Source organism: Cynocephalus volans, chromosome 13, assembly GCF_027409185.1.
Source record: "Cynocephalus volans isolate mCynVol1 chromosome 13, mCynVol1.pri, whole genome shotgun sequence".
In the NCBI taxonomy this organism is placed as follows: domain Eukaryota; kingdom Metazoa; phylum Chordata; class Mammalia; order Dermoptera; family Cynocephalidae; genus Cynocephalus; species Cynocephalus volans.
In genome coordinates, this window is record NC_084472.1 from 89681635 (window position 1) to 89696507 (window position 14873).

Consider the following 14873-nt stretch of genomic DNA (forward strand, 5'->3'; position numbering starts at 1 on the left):
GCACTAGGATATTGGTGAAAAACTTAAAGTCAACTTGTGCATTATGAACAAAGCACAATCAAAAATAAAGACTTCTTACAGCACAGAAGCCTCACTAGGCTTTGTAAGATTTGAATTCATAAAAATTTTACTTTCACAGTTAATCTTCCTGGAATCATGTCCATATTCCTCCAGAATTCTTCTGTACCCTCCAAAAGTTGGAGCTTCTAATTTTAAAATGAATGATTAAAGTTCAAATCTACAGTTCCGACCCAGAAAAAGAATTTACACTCTTTTGAATCATTTGCACCATTTCTAAAATGGGGCTGAGCAAATAATTCTCTACGGGGATACACATCAAACTTACCAGCAATAGTTGCTCATACATGTGTGCAAGTGGTAAAAACGAAATGTGTGTGTCACTGGTATTCAAGGCAAGTATTTTCTGTAAAACACAACAACTTAGCAGAACACAAACAAACAAGCAAGCAAGCACAACAAAACTAAATGCCTACCTCTACGACTCTTTCAAACATATGGGCGAGAGGTAAGAAAGATATCAAAGTATCATCTGGGCAAGGATTGACTGAATTCTGTAAACAAAGACACCAGCATAGCAGAAGAGCATTAAGAATTCCAGCAATTTTCCATTTTACATCAGAGAGCACATAGTACCTTACCATTAAGGAGAAACAGCTTTTCGCTTATGGTCTGCAATTTTTTCTCACCAAAGAATAAATTGAAAAGTAATACTTTAATTATTCTAGTAGAGGAGTGGTCATTCTTAATGACAAAGTAAATTCACTTTAGGACTTTAATCAAAACAAAGAAAATTTTGCTCAAATTTAACTGGTAAGGGATTATGTGTTCTGACCATTTAGTATTTCAGAGTTACAGTACCCCACTACCTAGCAAGTTCAATTCCACCTTAAGGTAAGAAATATAAGATCCATTCCAACATAAGATAGCATATTATGTTGCAAAGGGAAAATGAGACAGAAGAAAAGAGAAATTTTGTTTCCAAGGTACTTTTATTTACAGTATAAATGTATCTAGAGTATTTGAGTTTGATCAACATTTTACCTTAAAGATTTACTTTGCCCCATGAAAAATATCTGAATTTGTTTAACATAACCTCATTTCAGGCACTGGGGGATTTGCTCTCCTATATACTGCTGACTGTGATGGGTCCAGAGGAAGATTAAATTTGGACACCTGTTTTCCCTCAGAATGGGCCTTACATAGTGGCAGGCACAACGTAAGTTTGCATAGAATGTTCATTTATTAACAAACAATTTTGGCTAAAACAGGGGGTTGCCAACAGGAAGTGCAACCACACCAACTAAGAAATGAGTATATTGTCAAGTTACCTAGGGGGTGATGCACCTACTTCTGAGCCATGCCCATGCCCTCCCCAAAGCTGGGTCATCCTTAATAATTATGTGACAAGAGATAAAAGCCCCAGTTCTGGGCAGACACAGAAACCTGGAAGTGTTGGATGTAGGCTGAGCATGCTATAGTCTTAGCTTGATTTTATTTAAATGTGACCTGCATCCCAACTAGTACTTCTCAGCATGAAATTGTTATATAATGAGAAGTCAGACTCAATAATATCTATATTTTTCAATTTTCTCATTTAGTACAAAAAATAATGTCTATTATCATGATCAGAAATTTTACAAAGTTGAGAATGTTCCTTTATATTATAACTGATTTTAAACAAAGTTCTATAATAATTTCCCAATGAGCCAGCAAGTTTTCTTTAAAGGCCAATTAGGAAATTAAAATTTCACTTTGGTAAGGTACTAAATGTTGAACTCTATTTACAAAGTATACACCCAAAAGGGTATTTGGGACTAAGAAAGTATGAGTAGAGTGAAATAAGTGGCAAGATCCCTCAAAGATCAATCATCTACAGCCACCAAAGTTGTCCATTCCCCAAGACCAGTAAGCACAGGCTCCTGTCACAAAAATGCAGACTACAGAAAACTCCCAAGAGCTGTAAAAGCAAATTACATCAAATGTGAAAAGAGTACGAGGGAAAGGCATTATATTGTTTAATAAATACCTTTTTAAAAGGCAAGTTTGAAATATACTCTTGGTGCTATGGACTCAATTTTGTTCTCCCAAATTCACACGTTGAAGTCCTAATCCCCAATGTATTTGGAGAGGGGTCTTGATCTGATACGGCTGGTGTCCTTATAAGAAGAGGAAGAGACACTAGAGTTCTCTCTCCATTCATGCACAGCGGAAAGGCCATGTGAGGACCCAGCAAGAAGATGCCCGTCTGCCAGCCAGGAAGAGAGCCCTCACCAGAAACCACATTTGCCGGCAGTTGATCCTAAACTTCTAGACTCCAGAACTGTGAGAAAATAAATGTCTGTTGTTTAAGCTACCCAGTCTGTGGTATTTTGTTATGGTAACCTGAGCAGACTAAGACACTTGGATGGCAAACTTTACGATGACAGGAAATTAACTGAAGTTCAAGGCTTTAATCCTTCTCATACAATGGAAGTCAAATTGATCACAATAAATAATAATAATTCAAAAACCTTCAGCAGCCTTTAACATTTCATTGCTAACTTAAATTATTTTCCCAACACTAGAATGGTAGATAAAAGCATTAAAGAGTCATCTCTTCTCTGTCCTTTTCTGGAAATATTTATAGGGCAGTATCCAAATAAAGTTTCGCTATATAAAAGTTGTAGAAAATTCCATCTGTCAAGTCACCTTAAGGGTCACATGCAAAAGTTGGAGATCAGGCCCACAATAAAAATCATTTGAGAGAAGTTCGTGACCTTTGGCTGTATTAAAGTTCAGACCTTATCTATATTCCAGACGGTGTTCTAAATACAACATGGACATAACACGGCAGTGCTGCCTTTACCATGTTGATTCTTGAGGACTAATACCAACCAAAAAATATGAAGAAAGACGACAATATCCCAAGAAGTTACCTCTGTCACTTTCACAAAAGCTGAACAGTCGCTCACTATATTTCGATGAGAGATCAGGGCTCCTTTGGGGTTGCCTGTGGAGCACATATGAAGCAGAACAAAGTTAGATTTAAGAAACCCCATCACAGAATGACAGAAGGAAGCCCAGAAACCCTACACAATTAGAGCCTCAAATACCTCTGCTGTTAGGTACACCTGTGAAAGCCAGATGTTGAGTAACATTAAATTCCTGAGTAACTTGCAATCCTTTCAATGAAACTTACTATCTAAAAATTACCTACAACAATCTTTATTAATATGAGCAAATTTTAGAGGGTGTGTGTAATAATAAGAGAAGAAAACTCAGGAATTTTATTCCTGAGAACCACTGATATAGTCTGTCCTAGAAAGATGGGTGAATCTAACGTCACTTTCAATAAACTTTTGAGGAAATATGTGGTACTCTCAGATTCTGAGACTACCTTAACAGAGCAACAAGAAGACAACACTTGAATCACTTCCACCTCTTTTGTTTTCAGTCCATCTACAGCTAGCTAAAAAGTCATCCAGAAAAGGGGACTGAGAATATAGACTTCCAGATACCACTTAGAAGCAAGTCTATTTCAAAACTTACCTGTAGTTCCACTGGTGAAACAAATTACTGCAAGATCTTCAGGTAATGGAGGCTAAAGAAGATTAAAAAAACTAATAAAGCTGGTATAAATTTGAATGGAAAAGAAAACTATAAGCCATAAGGTATTGCCCAAGATTTCTACTGGTCTCCAATGATAGTAGATATTGAAAACTACATAGAGGGTTACAGCAGGGTCTGAAACAGTGTACTTACCTTGGGCTTCTGTCTGTTGGCTCTTCCCAGGTCCTTAATTAGAAGAGAAAAAAAAAAAAACCTTAAATGGAAACGTTTTCCAACTCAAAGAATAAGGTCACATCAAGCCAAGTCTGTGGCCAGGAGGAGAAGAGAAGGTGGGGAAAAAAGAAGTTACAGATGTTCCTCAGCATACCATGGGGTTATATCCCGATAGACCCATTGTAAGTTGGAAATACCGTTCATTTAATACACCTAATCTACCAAATATCATAGTTTAGCCTAGACTACCTTCTAGGTGCTCAGAACACTTACATTAGCCTACATTTGGGCAAAATCATCTAAAACAAAGCCTATTTAATAATAAAATGTGGAGTATCTCTTCTAATTTATGGAATACTGTGCTAAAGCATCATTGTAAAGTCAAAAAACCATAAGTTGAACCATTAGAAGTCAGGAACCATTTGTATACTATTGTGAAAGGGGATTAAAAGTTAAAAAAAAAATTTGGGAAATGTTAGGTAAAAAGTTAGCTAAAACATCAATTTAACAATGAAACATACCCATTGATGCTGATGGAATCATGTTCTATGCTTCTGTGTGTGTACGTGTGTGTGCACGAGGGCAGAAGGTTCTGTTAGAACAAACAGCAGTTTCCCTATGATGATTACGTTCTTCAGGAAAAGTTCTATAGATCCTTTCTTATAGCCTCAAATTCTTTGTAGAAGGAGGAGAACTATAAATATAATTTAAAAACCCTATTTATAAAATTTCAGAAAAATATAACATCTTCAAAAAGAGAATGACTTACTCTAGCCTGTTACTTCCTATGATGTGCAGTTAAAAAGATCCTCATTTTGCCAGCTTCCTTGGATTGAACTCTAATCCAAGTCCAACTGGGGACATCAGCTTCTTATATGATCTGATATCAAACAACTAATTTAAATATGGACCACACTCATTTTCCTAGAATGTTTACCTTTAAAGTGATGATTAATGTGAATATTAAGAAATTTGTAAGAAAACAAACCAAATCAGACATCTACACTGGAAAATCACCAGGATTTTACAAAAGCAACCTGAGAAAAAGAATGATGAGGCAGAGTTCTACATCTAGCTGAGTTTTAGAGACAATCAGTAAATAAAAGACATTACGGCTTAAAGAGGACATATAAACTTAGATTTATATGTCTGAAAGTGAAATTCACATTTCTGGCATTTATTGGCATGGCTTGTCAGTGCTCTGGAATAAATATGTGAGCACTGTAACCCACTTTGAGAAAGTACTTCTGTAAGATGTGATGTATTAACAGTGGGCATGCACGTAGAATTCTTGTTTCCAGTAATAACACAGAAATTTCTGCTCTTTTATGGGTTGCTGAGATGACTGGCCAGAGGTGGGATTGCACGGTGGCAAGACATTTGATCCAAAATGACCCCAGAAACCCTTCAGAGCAGTGGGAAGAGAGGAATGACTCACCTCCATGGCCTTCAGGCTGATGATCTCCACCCCACACTTCTTGCCTTGTTCCACCAGATCACTGCCATAGGCATCCATGAGAACTATGACTTTAAGGCCTGGTGTTAACTTTTTTTCTACACCTTCTAATAAGAGTGTGGCCTTCTCTGGCTTGTCAACAAAAATCAGAGAGAGTTCAGCTATAAATGAAGAGATACAATGAAGAATAAGCTCTGGGATGTTAAATCCTGACTCTCTAATATCTGACACAAGGTTATTTTAAGTACTACATTCTTTGAAAAGAAAGGTAGATATACATTTAAACATAAAATCCCTATCAAATTAAATATAAACCATTATAAAGTCACTGAATCGAACCAATAACTGGGCCAATGTCCATCCAAAGATCACAGACAAGGGCTGACTGGTTAGCTCAGTTGGTTGAGCACCACCTTGTAACACCAAAGTCAAAGATTCAGATCCCCACACCAGCCAGCCACCAAAAAAAAAAAAAAGATCAGAGACGTACCTTTGTTGACTATGTACGTGATGGCTTCAGTTCCAAGGGTATCATAAAGTGGAACGACCACCATTGAATAAGCAAAGCATCCCTGTTCAATAATCACCCACTGAACAAACAGGAAATGTTGGGGAGAGAAAATGAGATGTCATAATGGAATTAATGTAAGGAGAACAATACCCTAAGAGAGATTCAAAGTGAAAACATTTGATGCAGCAAATTAACATTTGTGTAGCTGCTATGTGCCAGGTACCATGAGGGATTCACAATGAGAACAAAACACTCCCTCTTCTTAAAAAGAAATTACAATCTGCTTAAAGAATTGAGGCAAATATGTGAAAAGATAATTAACAGTACAAGATAGTGACCAACTCCGATGACTTAGAGACAGGAGAGCCCCCATGGGCTGAGGCAGTTTGAGATGCCTTTGTGGGGGAGGTAACTGAGTTTGCTCTTACAAGAGAAGCACACGTGGACAGAGAGAGAGAGAGAGAGAAAGGAAGAGATTCCAACAGAGGGGACTGCATGATCAAAAGCAGGGGGGAGGGCAGGGAGCAACCTGGCTGGCATGGATGGTTCCAGCAGGGATGTGGAGAACGACAAGAAAGAGTGGTGGGCTGGGCTAGCCTATGTCTTTGGAGGCACCCGACTGTATCCCACAGGCAATGCAGAGCCACTGAGGGCTTCTAGGTGACACAATGGCAGTGGGGTCTGAGGAAGCTCAATCTGGTGGCAGGGTACAGTATGGCCTGGGCATAGGGGAAGGAGGGTTCATACTTGTCTAACAGGAAAACTGTTTTGGTAAAATACCCAAGAAAGGGATGAAGAAAAGAAATATGAGGATACAGTAACTGGTCAGCTTGCCTCTAAACTCATCGGCCACACAGCAACTGAGCTACCTATCAGACAAATGTGGCAAGATCCCTCTTTCATTTATAATCCTCAGGGGCATCCCATTATTTCTGCACTTTTCAAATGAAATCCTCCTGCAGAACTCTGACACATGGCACAGATAAAAGTACGGCTACCATGGAAAGGGAGCTCAGCTCCACTCCCACTCACTTGGCTGGTACTACGTTTTTGTGTTTTGTTTTTCTCTCCTGGAACAGATAGATGTTTGAGGTACCAACATGGAGGTCAGGTCCCAGTTCCTTGGCAGGGCACTGACAGTCCATGCTCCACTATATTAAAATGCTTCATTCCCTGACACAGACATGCTGTTTGATGTGAACATGTGGTTGCTCCTGGCATTAATTGGCCTCCCCACCCCTATTTCCTTTGAGACTATTTAGGTACCACTTCTAGGAATCCCACCTTGACTGAGCTTCCATAATTCTTCTGGCCAGTGTCTACACATACCACATTACAGAGAAAGCATCAGCCTATAGTCTGTCTTCCTTCACGTGGTACCTCAGGAAGAAGACCCAAGTCACTGTGTGCTTCTGTGCCTGCCACAATGGCTGGCATATAGTAAGTGCCCAATAAACAAATGTTGAACTAAGTCTCTGTATAGGAAAGAGTCTACTCCTTGAAGTAAGAAATATGTTTTACAGTTACAGGTTAGTGATAAAATTCCACTAAAATGAAAATTTTGGATGTGTTCACTTGGCATGAAAGAAACTAAATTCCATGAGCCTAGTCATAGTCCAGCTGTGGAAAATGCTGTTTTCCCCTTAGCAGAACATAAAACTTAAAGAAGCTGTTCTAATTTATAAAATAGTAAGCAGCACGGGATTGAACAAACATGTCTTTTGGACACAAGTAGGTATAAGAATAAATTCAATTTCTTCAAGCCAAATGCTTAAATTTTTCCAAGCCAGCTATGCCACTATCTGTTGACTAACAGTATAAGCAACACCTACAAAAGAGCTTCTCACTTAAATTCACTTTCATACAATTGTTTACAGAAGTACCATGCTGGGTTTAGATAGCCAAATGACAGGCATCTGAATGAAGCCCTGTCCTTCACGAGGTACTTTCCCCATTGCAGGTGATATTTTAAACTTTGTAATCTGAACAGAGGTAAAGCCTCATACCTTTCAGAAAGAAAAGATGAGAGTGTGCTATTAACAAAAATGCACCTACATTTCTCTTTGATTTATTAATGCTATTTTTCTAATTATAGCAGTAGTCCTTAAAGTGAGAGACATCTTAGTTATTTGTTCTCAGGATTTTGTTCAAGGACCTGGTTTCAAACAAACAAAAACAATTTTTTTAAAAGTGATTTTTCCCCCTTTTTAAAGACTAAGAAGGCGCCTTGGCTCAGGTCTTCATAGGTGTAACTTTCTCATGAATAAGACAAAACCATATTCTCAGTAGAAATCATACCACAAAATCTGATCTCAAGCAGAAGTAGGTGTGAACTGTGACTGGTTCTTGTATCTGAGAACTCTCAATGTAGTAAGTGCCTACAGGTTAATACCTCAGGTCTATTCTGAGCAAAGATGCCAATGAACTGATCTGGGGCGGTCTTGAAGCCCTTCTGGATCAGCGCTGAGCCCACGCACTCTGACAATTCTGCAACCTAAAATGGGGAGAAAGATTCAGAAACAGCATCAGGCCCCATCTCAAGGAGCCAAGCTTACTGGATGACAGACTGTAATCACAGCCAGCAAGCCAGCAAACTATGCTACACAGAGAAGGGGAGAAGGAACAAAACAATATTGCTTTATTTACAAATTTTTGTGAAATACAAGGTTTTTATCTGCCAGAACTTACTATTAAAAGAACTGATCTTAGGGTTCTTCCTGCAAAGCAAATTAATCTCACCCTAACAGCTGCAGGTCACAGATGATTATATGTCAGGGCTTCCTAGACATTTCTGTTTTCTATTTTAGTTTTATAAATTTATAAAAGTAATACAGGAAAATAGCTTTTTTTTTTTTTTGTATTTACAAAGATCAGCACAGCAGCCAAAATTTGTCATTTGTTATAAACACAGAAATAGCAAGCTTTTTGAGAGACCTTTAAAAAAATAAGAACAAGCTTTTATCACTAGGGTCGACAATTCCATTTTTGAGAACTTATTCTTAGGAAATAATTCCATATTAGCAGGAGGTTTTAAAAAGACTATGTAAAAAGATATATATTTCAAAATTATCTAAAGTCAAAAAACTCTAGGGGAAAAAATACCAGAGAGTGGATGGTTAAGTAAATAACAGTAAATCTGAGAAAATGCTAATAGCTAGTAAATACTACAATTATGAAAACCATACCAAACTTAGAATAATATTATTAACAATGATAAGCAACATCAGTAAATACAAAAGTGCACATTATTATACCAACTAAATAAAAATAGGTAGATTCACAAAATTAGGCAGGACTGCATACCCATTCCCATCCTCTCCCCACTCCTACCCCAAATAAACTAAAAATTTAAAAACACCTTAAAATTTGAAGTTCTTTTCTTTATGCTTAGTTGGTGAATTCTCTAGAGTACTCTTAGAGCACACTACTTCCTGTAGGAAATAAAGCCACACCCACCCCCAGCCCAAATCCTGTTGGTTCTGGCACATGGTGTCATCCCAGCCCTGCCTATGGGAATTAGACTGACACTGGTGAGGTGACAGCAGGAGAACATGAACAGGCTTATTACCTTCTACTCCATGGAGTAGCTCACAACTCTGGGCTGCATTTAAGGGATCAGAACCTGGGAAATGCTTGCAACTGTTTGCAGAGCTTAACGAGATCATATGCATACATTTTATTTCTAGAAAGACGGTCCATATCCTTCAAAAATAACTCAAAGGGATTCCTAGCCTCCAAATGGTCAGATTCGTTGGGCAGAAAAAAAAAAAAAGATTTAAATGTACAAGTCCAGAGTTGGCTTCAGTTAAGGCTAGTTTTATATCATCACTAGCCTCCGACTAAAATGTACAAATAGTACACGAACACCTTCAGAACCCTCTGTGATTTTCAATCTGCCTTGAAAAATCCAATCTGCAATGGACGTGCTTTCTCTCTTCCAGGCAATAAATGTAACAGAAGTAGTTTGGAATGCATTTGAGGATTCTGGAAGGCCTTAGGACTATCATGTACTGTTATGTGTCCAGCACATACAAACTTTTTCCACCACTTGTGAAAATGAGGGATCTTGGAAACTACTGTTTGGGTAGGAAACTACTACCTGGCAGGGAAAACCCTCTGGTCACCTGAGCTACAGCTTATCACTCCTTCACAGGCAACGCATAAGTAGCTCCGCCCTTTTACTCTCTCAAGAGTGAGACAAACGCTTCTCAGGCAAAGCCTTTTCCACTCTGTCTACCCTCTGAGGAGGGAAGGGAAGAAATCATGTGTTTCAGCCCAAGAAGAACCAACATGGCATGAGTGTGGCTCTGTGGCCCCAAATGACAACTCCCTTCGCATATATACCCCCAAATACCCCAACTACTAAAAATACCTTTCATACAAAACACAGGAGGAGGAAGTTAATTTTTATTCATGAATGCCACAGGGTTACCTGCCCCCAGATCAGGAGAAGCAGCAGCCTGGGGACAGAGCCATTTCCCGGACAGCTGCACTGGAAACAAAAGGCAACAAGGCTGAAACTTTCAGCTGCACCTGCCTGTCCTCAGGGTACCCCGGGACCGGGGATGCGGATTTGTTGTAATCGTGATAAAAATAAAAAGTAATGTCTTCCTGCTCTGCTACTTGCCATTCACAAATGGCTATTTAAACAGCTGTAGCCATCCCTCACCAGGGACTGGAGAGTGACACTTGTGTTTATACAGTCACATAGGTGTTTTTTCCAAATATCTGCATTTTTCCCTATGGCTGACCTAGGGTTAAACAGCACCCTGGAGGTGAGCTGGCTGAGAACAGCTGTAAGGATCAGTATGATGCATTGGAAGAGCCCTTCACAAGACTGCTCAGATCTCACTTCTGGTCCTGGTTCTGCCTCTAACCAGCTGTGACCTTGGGCGAGTCACATCTCTTCCTGGGGCATGTTTTCCTCATCTATGAAATGAGAGGAACACTCTATATTGGAGTGTCTAAGTTTTTCTAGTGTCCCTCAGGCAGAGAGGAGTAATCCTATCTCGCCAGGAGGACTAGATGAGAGTCACCTGTTTCAAGCTGTTTCTAGAATTTTATCCTAAAAATTATACTCTACAATGCATCCATATCAGTTTTAAAATAAAGTGTTTTGAACCACCACTTAAATTACTTAGCTTGTTTTTCCCAAATCTTTGTATCAAGTTTCTCTGTATGCTCCACGTTTATCCTGAAGCTCTGAGCCAGTCCAGCACACACTCTTTGTAGAAACCTTCCAGCCCTAACATGCAAGGCTCCAAGAACTACTGCATGGAAGCATCACTGTTTGCGTGAGTAGCCCAGAGCCAGAACACTCACCTGTTTGTATGAAAGCCATTCGTAAGGTTGGTCTGGTTTCCGTGAGCCTAAACAAGGGCCATTATCTAAAAAAAGAAAAAAAAAAAAAATACAAAAAACAAAGGATGGGCTTAATGTGTATTAATATTCCTAGAGCTTAATGTATATCCCATCTTATTTTACAAAATATTAGGTAAACTATACTTTAGTGCTCAGATTAGAAATGATGAGTTCAGATTGGAGATGTTTTCTCCCTGATTTTTTTGTTTGCTTGTGTATTTGTTTTGTTTATTAAATCGGAGAGGGAATAAATATAGGAGAAAAGGAAAATACAACTTTCAAGGACACTCAATTTGCAAACTCCTCTTTAACGCCCTATTGGTTTAGAGCAGGAGTCAGTAGCTAAGTGGTAAAAAGATCCTGCTGTAGGTTTTCAGAAGAGGTATCCCTCAAAATTTCTAAAGAGGTTTATTCTGACTCACAACACGAAAAGGAAAACATTTTATGCCACATTCTGATGACCAAAGATATCAAGAATCACCTGGAATCCTAATTACATGGGTGAAGTCTTGATTGCAGAGAAACAAAAATGAAGAAAAGATACAAAATGGGGGGAGATAAGAGAGCATTTGTGAAAGCAAAAGTTAAGAAGTATCAGGATGCATCCCGATTCCAATTTAGGTACCATTACACATCTGACTTCACCATTTTAGGTTTGAGTGTTTGTGAAGTTGTTCTGATTTGGTTTGTGGATGTGGGGAAACTGGGAAGGAAGGGAGGGGATGGCCCTACATGTCACAGACTTACACCTGACAGAAGACAAGCGTGATGTGCGTGCAGATTCAAGAATCATGAGGGTGGGACAGTTCACCCACCCTCAGTTCAGAGGCCAGACACACTGACTTCTCTGCTACCCTAAAAACAGTCCTGACAAAAACAGAAAGAGCCTTATTCTCAGACCGTCTTCAATTTAGAGAGACTGTAACAAAGACAGGGGTGTACATGACAAGTTTCATCAGATGATGTTTTTAGATGGAAAAAAAACATTAGCTGCATGAAATGACGCTACCTTATCCCTCAATAACACAGATTGGCAAACTACAGCCAAAGACCAAATCAGGCCCACTGCCTGTTTTTGTAAACACAGTGTTACTGGAACACAGCCACATTCATTCATTTACACATTGTCTAAGGCTATAGTAGCATAGTTGTAACAGAGACCATATGGCCCCCAAAATCTAAAATATTTACTATCTCACCCTTTACAGAAAAAGGTTGCCAACTCCAGCTCTAGAACACTATAATTAATCCATGGGCTCACCTGGGGAACTTAAAAAATGTACTTTACCCATGCCCTACTAATAAAAATTCTGATATAATTAGATGGAGATCGGGCCTGAGCCTTAAAAGTTCCCCAGCTAGGGATGAGAGCTACTGATAAAAAGAGAACTCAGTTTTTATAAATGACTTCCTACGTGCCATTTTAAAATATTAGGATTAAAAAATCTAGACTGGCTTTCAACAAACTTCTGACCACCTTATGCAAATACTGGGTTTTGTTCTTCTATAAAAGTTTAATCCTATGGTAGCCTAAGAAAATGAAAGCTTAGAATAGAAAGCTCCTCTGGAAAGAAAAGAAGAAAACAATGACCTGGAGAGCAGCTCCCTTCACCTTCTCTAAAATATTCATAGAAGAACCTTCATTTTGTAAGTAGAGCAAGTGATTGAAAAAAAAGTGACTTGTGTTGAGATCAGAAAGAGTCAGAGGTATGAGGGTGCTTCAAAAAGTTCATGGAAAGATTTATATTACCTTTTAATTTTACTTTTGCACAATCTTCTTGAAGTACCCTCGTACAATGTAAGTCACCATATGAATCTCACCCATTGCTGACAATGGCAATAGTGTATATACACATATATTCATATAGATACATGCTTTGCGGTAGTGGTAAAGAACACTCCCCCCACCACACACATAAACTCTTTCATGTGGCCTTATGTTAGGCTGCATTATCTTATAAATATTTACTACCACAGATGAACCCTGGCCCTGATACTAACTTTGAAAAAGTTCATAAATTAAATAATATGCAAGTATGCTTTCCCTTTATAATGAGGCTTAATGAACCCGCTATAGGAATACTGTGGCAAACACACTGAGCTGAGATATCCAATTTTACCAGTATCAAGTAAAAAACAATGGGTACTTCTTAAACACATTACATGCAACGTATTGTGTGCGGGAGAGAAAAAGCACAACCACACAGTCCCTGACCATAAGGAAATTACAGTCTAGCTAGCAGTGGCAAAGATAAAAGCTAACCACCAAAAGATTTAAATAACAAAGCATGGATCCCAAAGACCATTTCTAGAGAGGAACGTGGTATAAGCAAAAATGAAGTGGTTAAAACAAAGAGAGGGGTGGCGGACCCAGAGGATGTTCCCTCCTTGACTGAGGGTCCATTAGCGGAGCACCTCCTTTGTGGCAGGCACAGTGTCAGTGCTGGGAGAAGAGACAACTGATGGCTGCCCTGTTCTCGAGGAGCATGGGCTGCAGGGCAGGATGCTATGTGAACACCTCTGTACCACAAAGGGTCATTATGGAAGTAGCTCTAAGATGCTGGGAGGGGATGCAGAGAAATGCCTCATTTGGGGGAAGGGGATGAAAATGGCAGACCAGGAAGGTTTTAGAGAAAACGTGAAATGCAATACAGGGCACATCAAGCACCCTGGCTACGGGTGGTCACAAGAAATTCAGTGTGCCTTAAGGGGCATACACAGGGAAGACCTGGAAGGGAGAGAGGCTGGAGGAAGGTGCCAGATATCATAGGGTCTCTTAGGCCACAGTTAATAATTAAGGGCAATCTCATGAGCCAACATTTCCAAAATGACTCTGACAGAACACTGCTTCCTTGGGATGTCAGTATGTCTTTCTCAAAATATGGGTCTCATGGTCAAGTAAACTCGAAAAACGCTGGACTAGGCCCAATTAAACAGGTCTCTATCACAGGACATGTCAGAGCCCATCATGAGCTAATGCATATGTGACTCTACATAAAATACAGGACATGCTGAAAACATCTTTGCCCGTGGAGACCCCTTGGCCACTGGGAACAAACATATAGAGGGTCCAGTGAGATATGGGACTGACTCTGGAAAAGTGATGGGAGGAGGCAGAGGCTTGAGTGATACTAAGCAGGAGCAAGGTATGAGCAAATGTGTTTTTCTGGAAGGAAGACCATGCTTTCTCAATGAAAAACAGAAGTGTTAGTCACACAAATGCGGTAAAATGCTTACTTGACACCTGTAAACCCCTCTGGAAACCTTCGTATAATGTTGTGACATCATCATAGAAATACACCAAGGGCTCGTCACTATCAAGTAATGCAGATCTTCGAGCACCACCGCTACCCTATGATGAAGACAGACAAACAGAGGAGCGTGTTAGAAGACAGCGTTAAAAATAAAAAGCCCACAACATCATGATGTGATATACATATACACTGCTAAATCAGGCTAATGAACATGTCTGTTCCCTCACGTATTTATCATGTATTGGTGGTGAGAACACATGTATTCATGGGAAGAACCAATGTGGAGACCCTTTATAAGGTAATGACTGCCAGATCTGTGGTCATGCATCCCTTTTTCAAAAAATTAAGATTATTTGCTCCTCTTTCTACAATCTATTTTGCTTTTTTGTCTCCCCTCTTGTTGCAATTTACATGATGTTTCTTAAAACATCTAAGCAGTACAGAAGTATATTGAGGAAAACAAATGACTATTATTAACAGTTTAATAAGTTCCTCCCAAACTTTTTTC

At 39.2% G+C, this 14873-nt stretch overlaps 1 protein-coding gene across 2 annotated transcripts in view; it reads right to left on the reverse strand.

The window, feature by feature from the left end:
- Nucleotides 1-14873, reverse strand: part of ACSL1 (acyl-CoA synthetase long chain family member 1) — a 58953-nt gene that overhangs the window by 12407 nt on the left and 31673 nt on the right. For both annotated transcript variants that reach the window (XM_063076553.1, XM_063076555.1), the window contains exons 3-11: nt 14349-14463; nt 11073-11137; nt 8143-8244; nt 5730-5829; nt 5222-5400; nt 3763-3795; nt 3550-3601; nt 2937-3010; nt 495-572 (exon numbers count right to left, since the gene is read on the reverse strand). In XM_063076553.1, coding sequence (XP_062932623.1) covers nt 495-572; nt 2937-3010; nt 3550-3601; nt 3763-3795; nt 5222-5400; nt 5730-5829; nt 8143-8244; nt 11073-11137; nt 14349-14463 — 798 coding nt within the window. The remainder of the gene's footprint in view (nt 1-494; nt 573-2936; nt 3011-3549; nt 3602-3762; nt 3796-5221; nt 5401-5729; nt 5830-8142; nt 8245-11072; nt 11138-14348; nt 14464-14873) is intronic.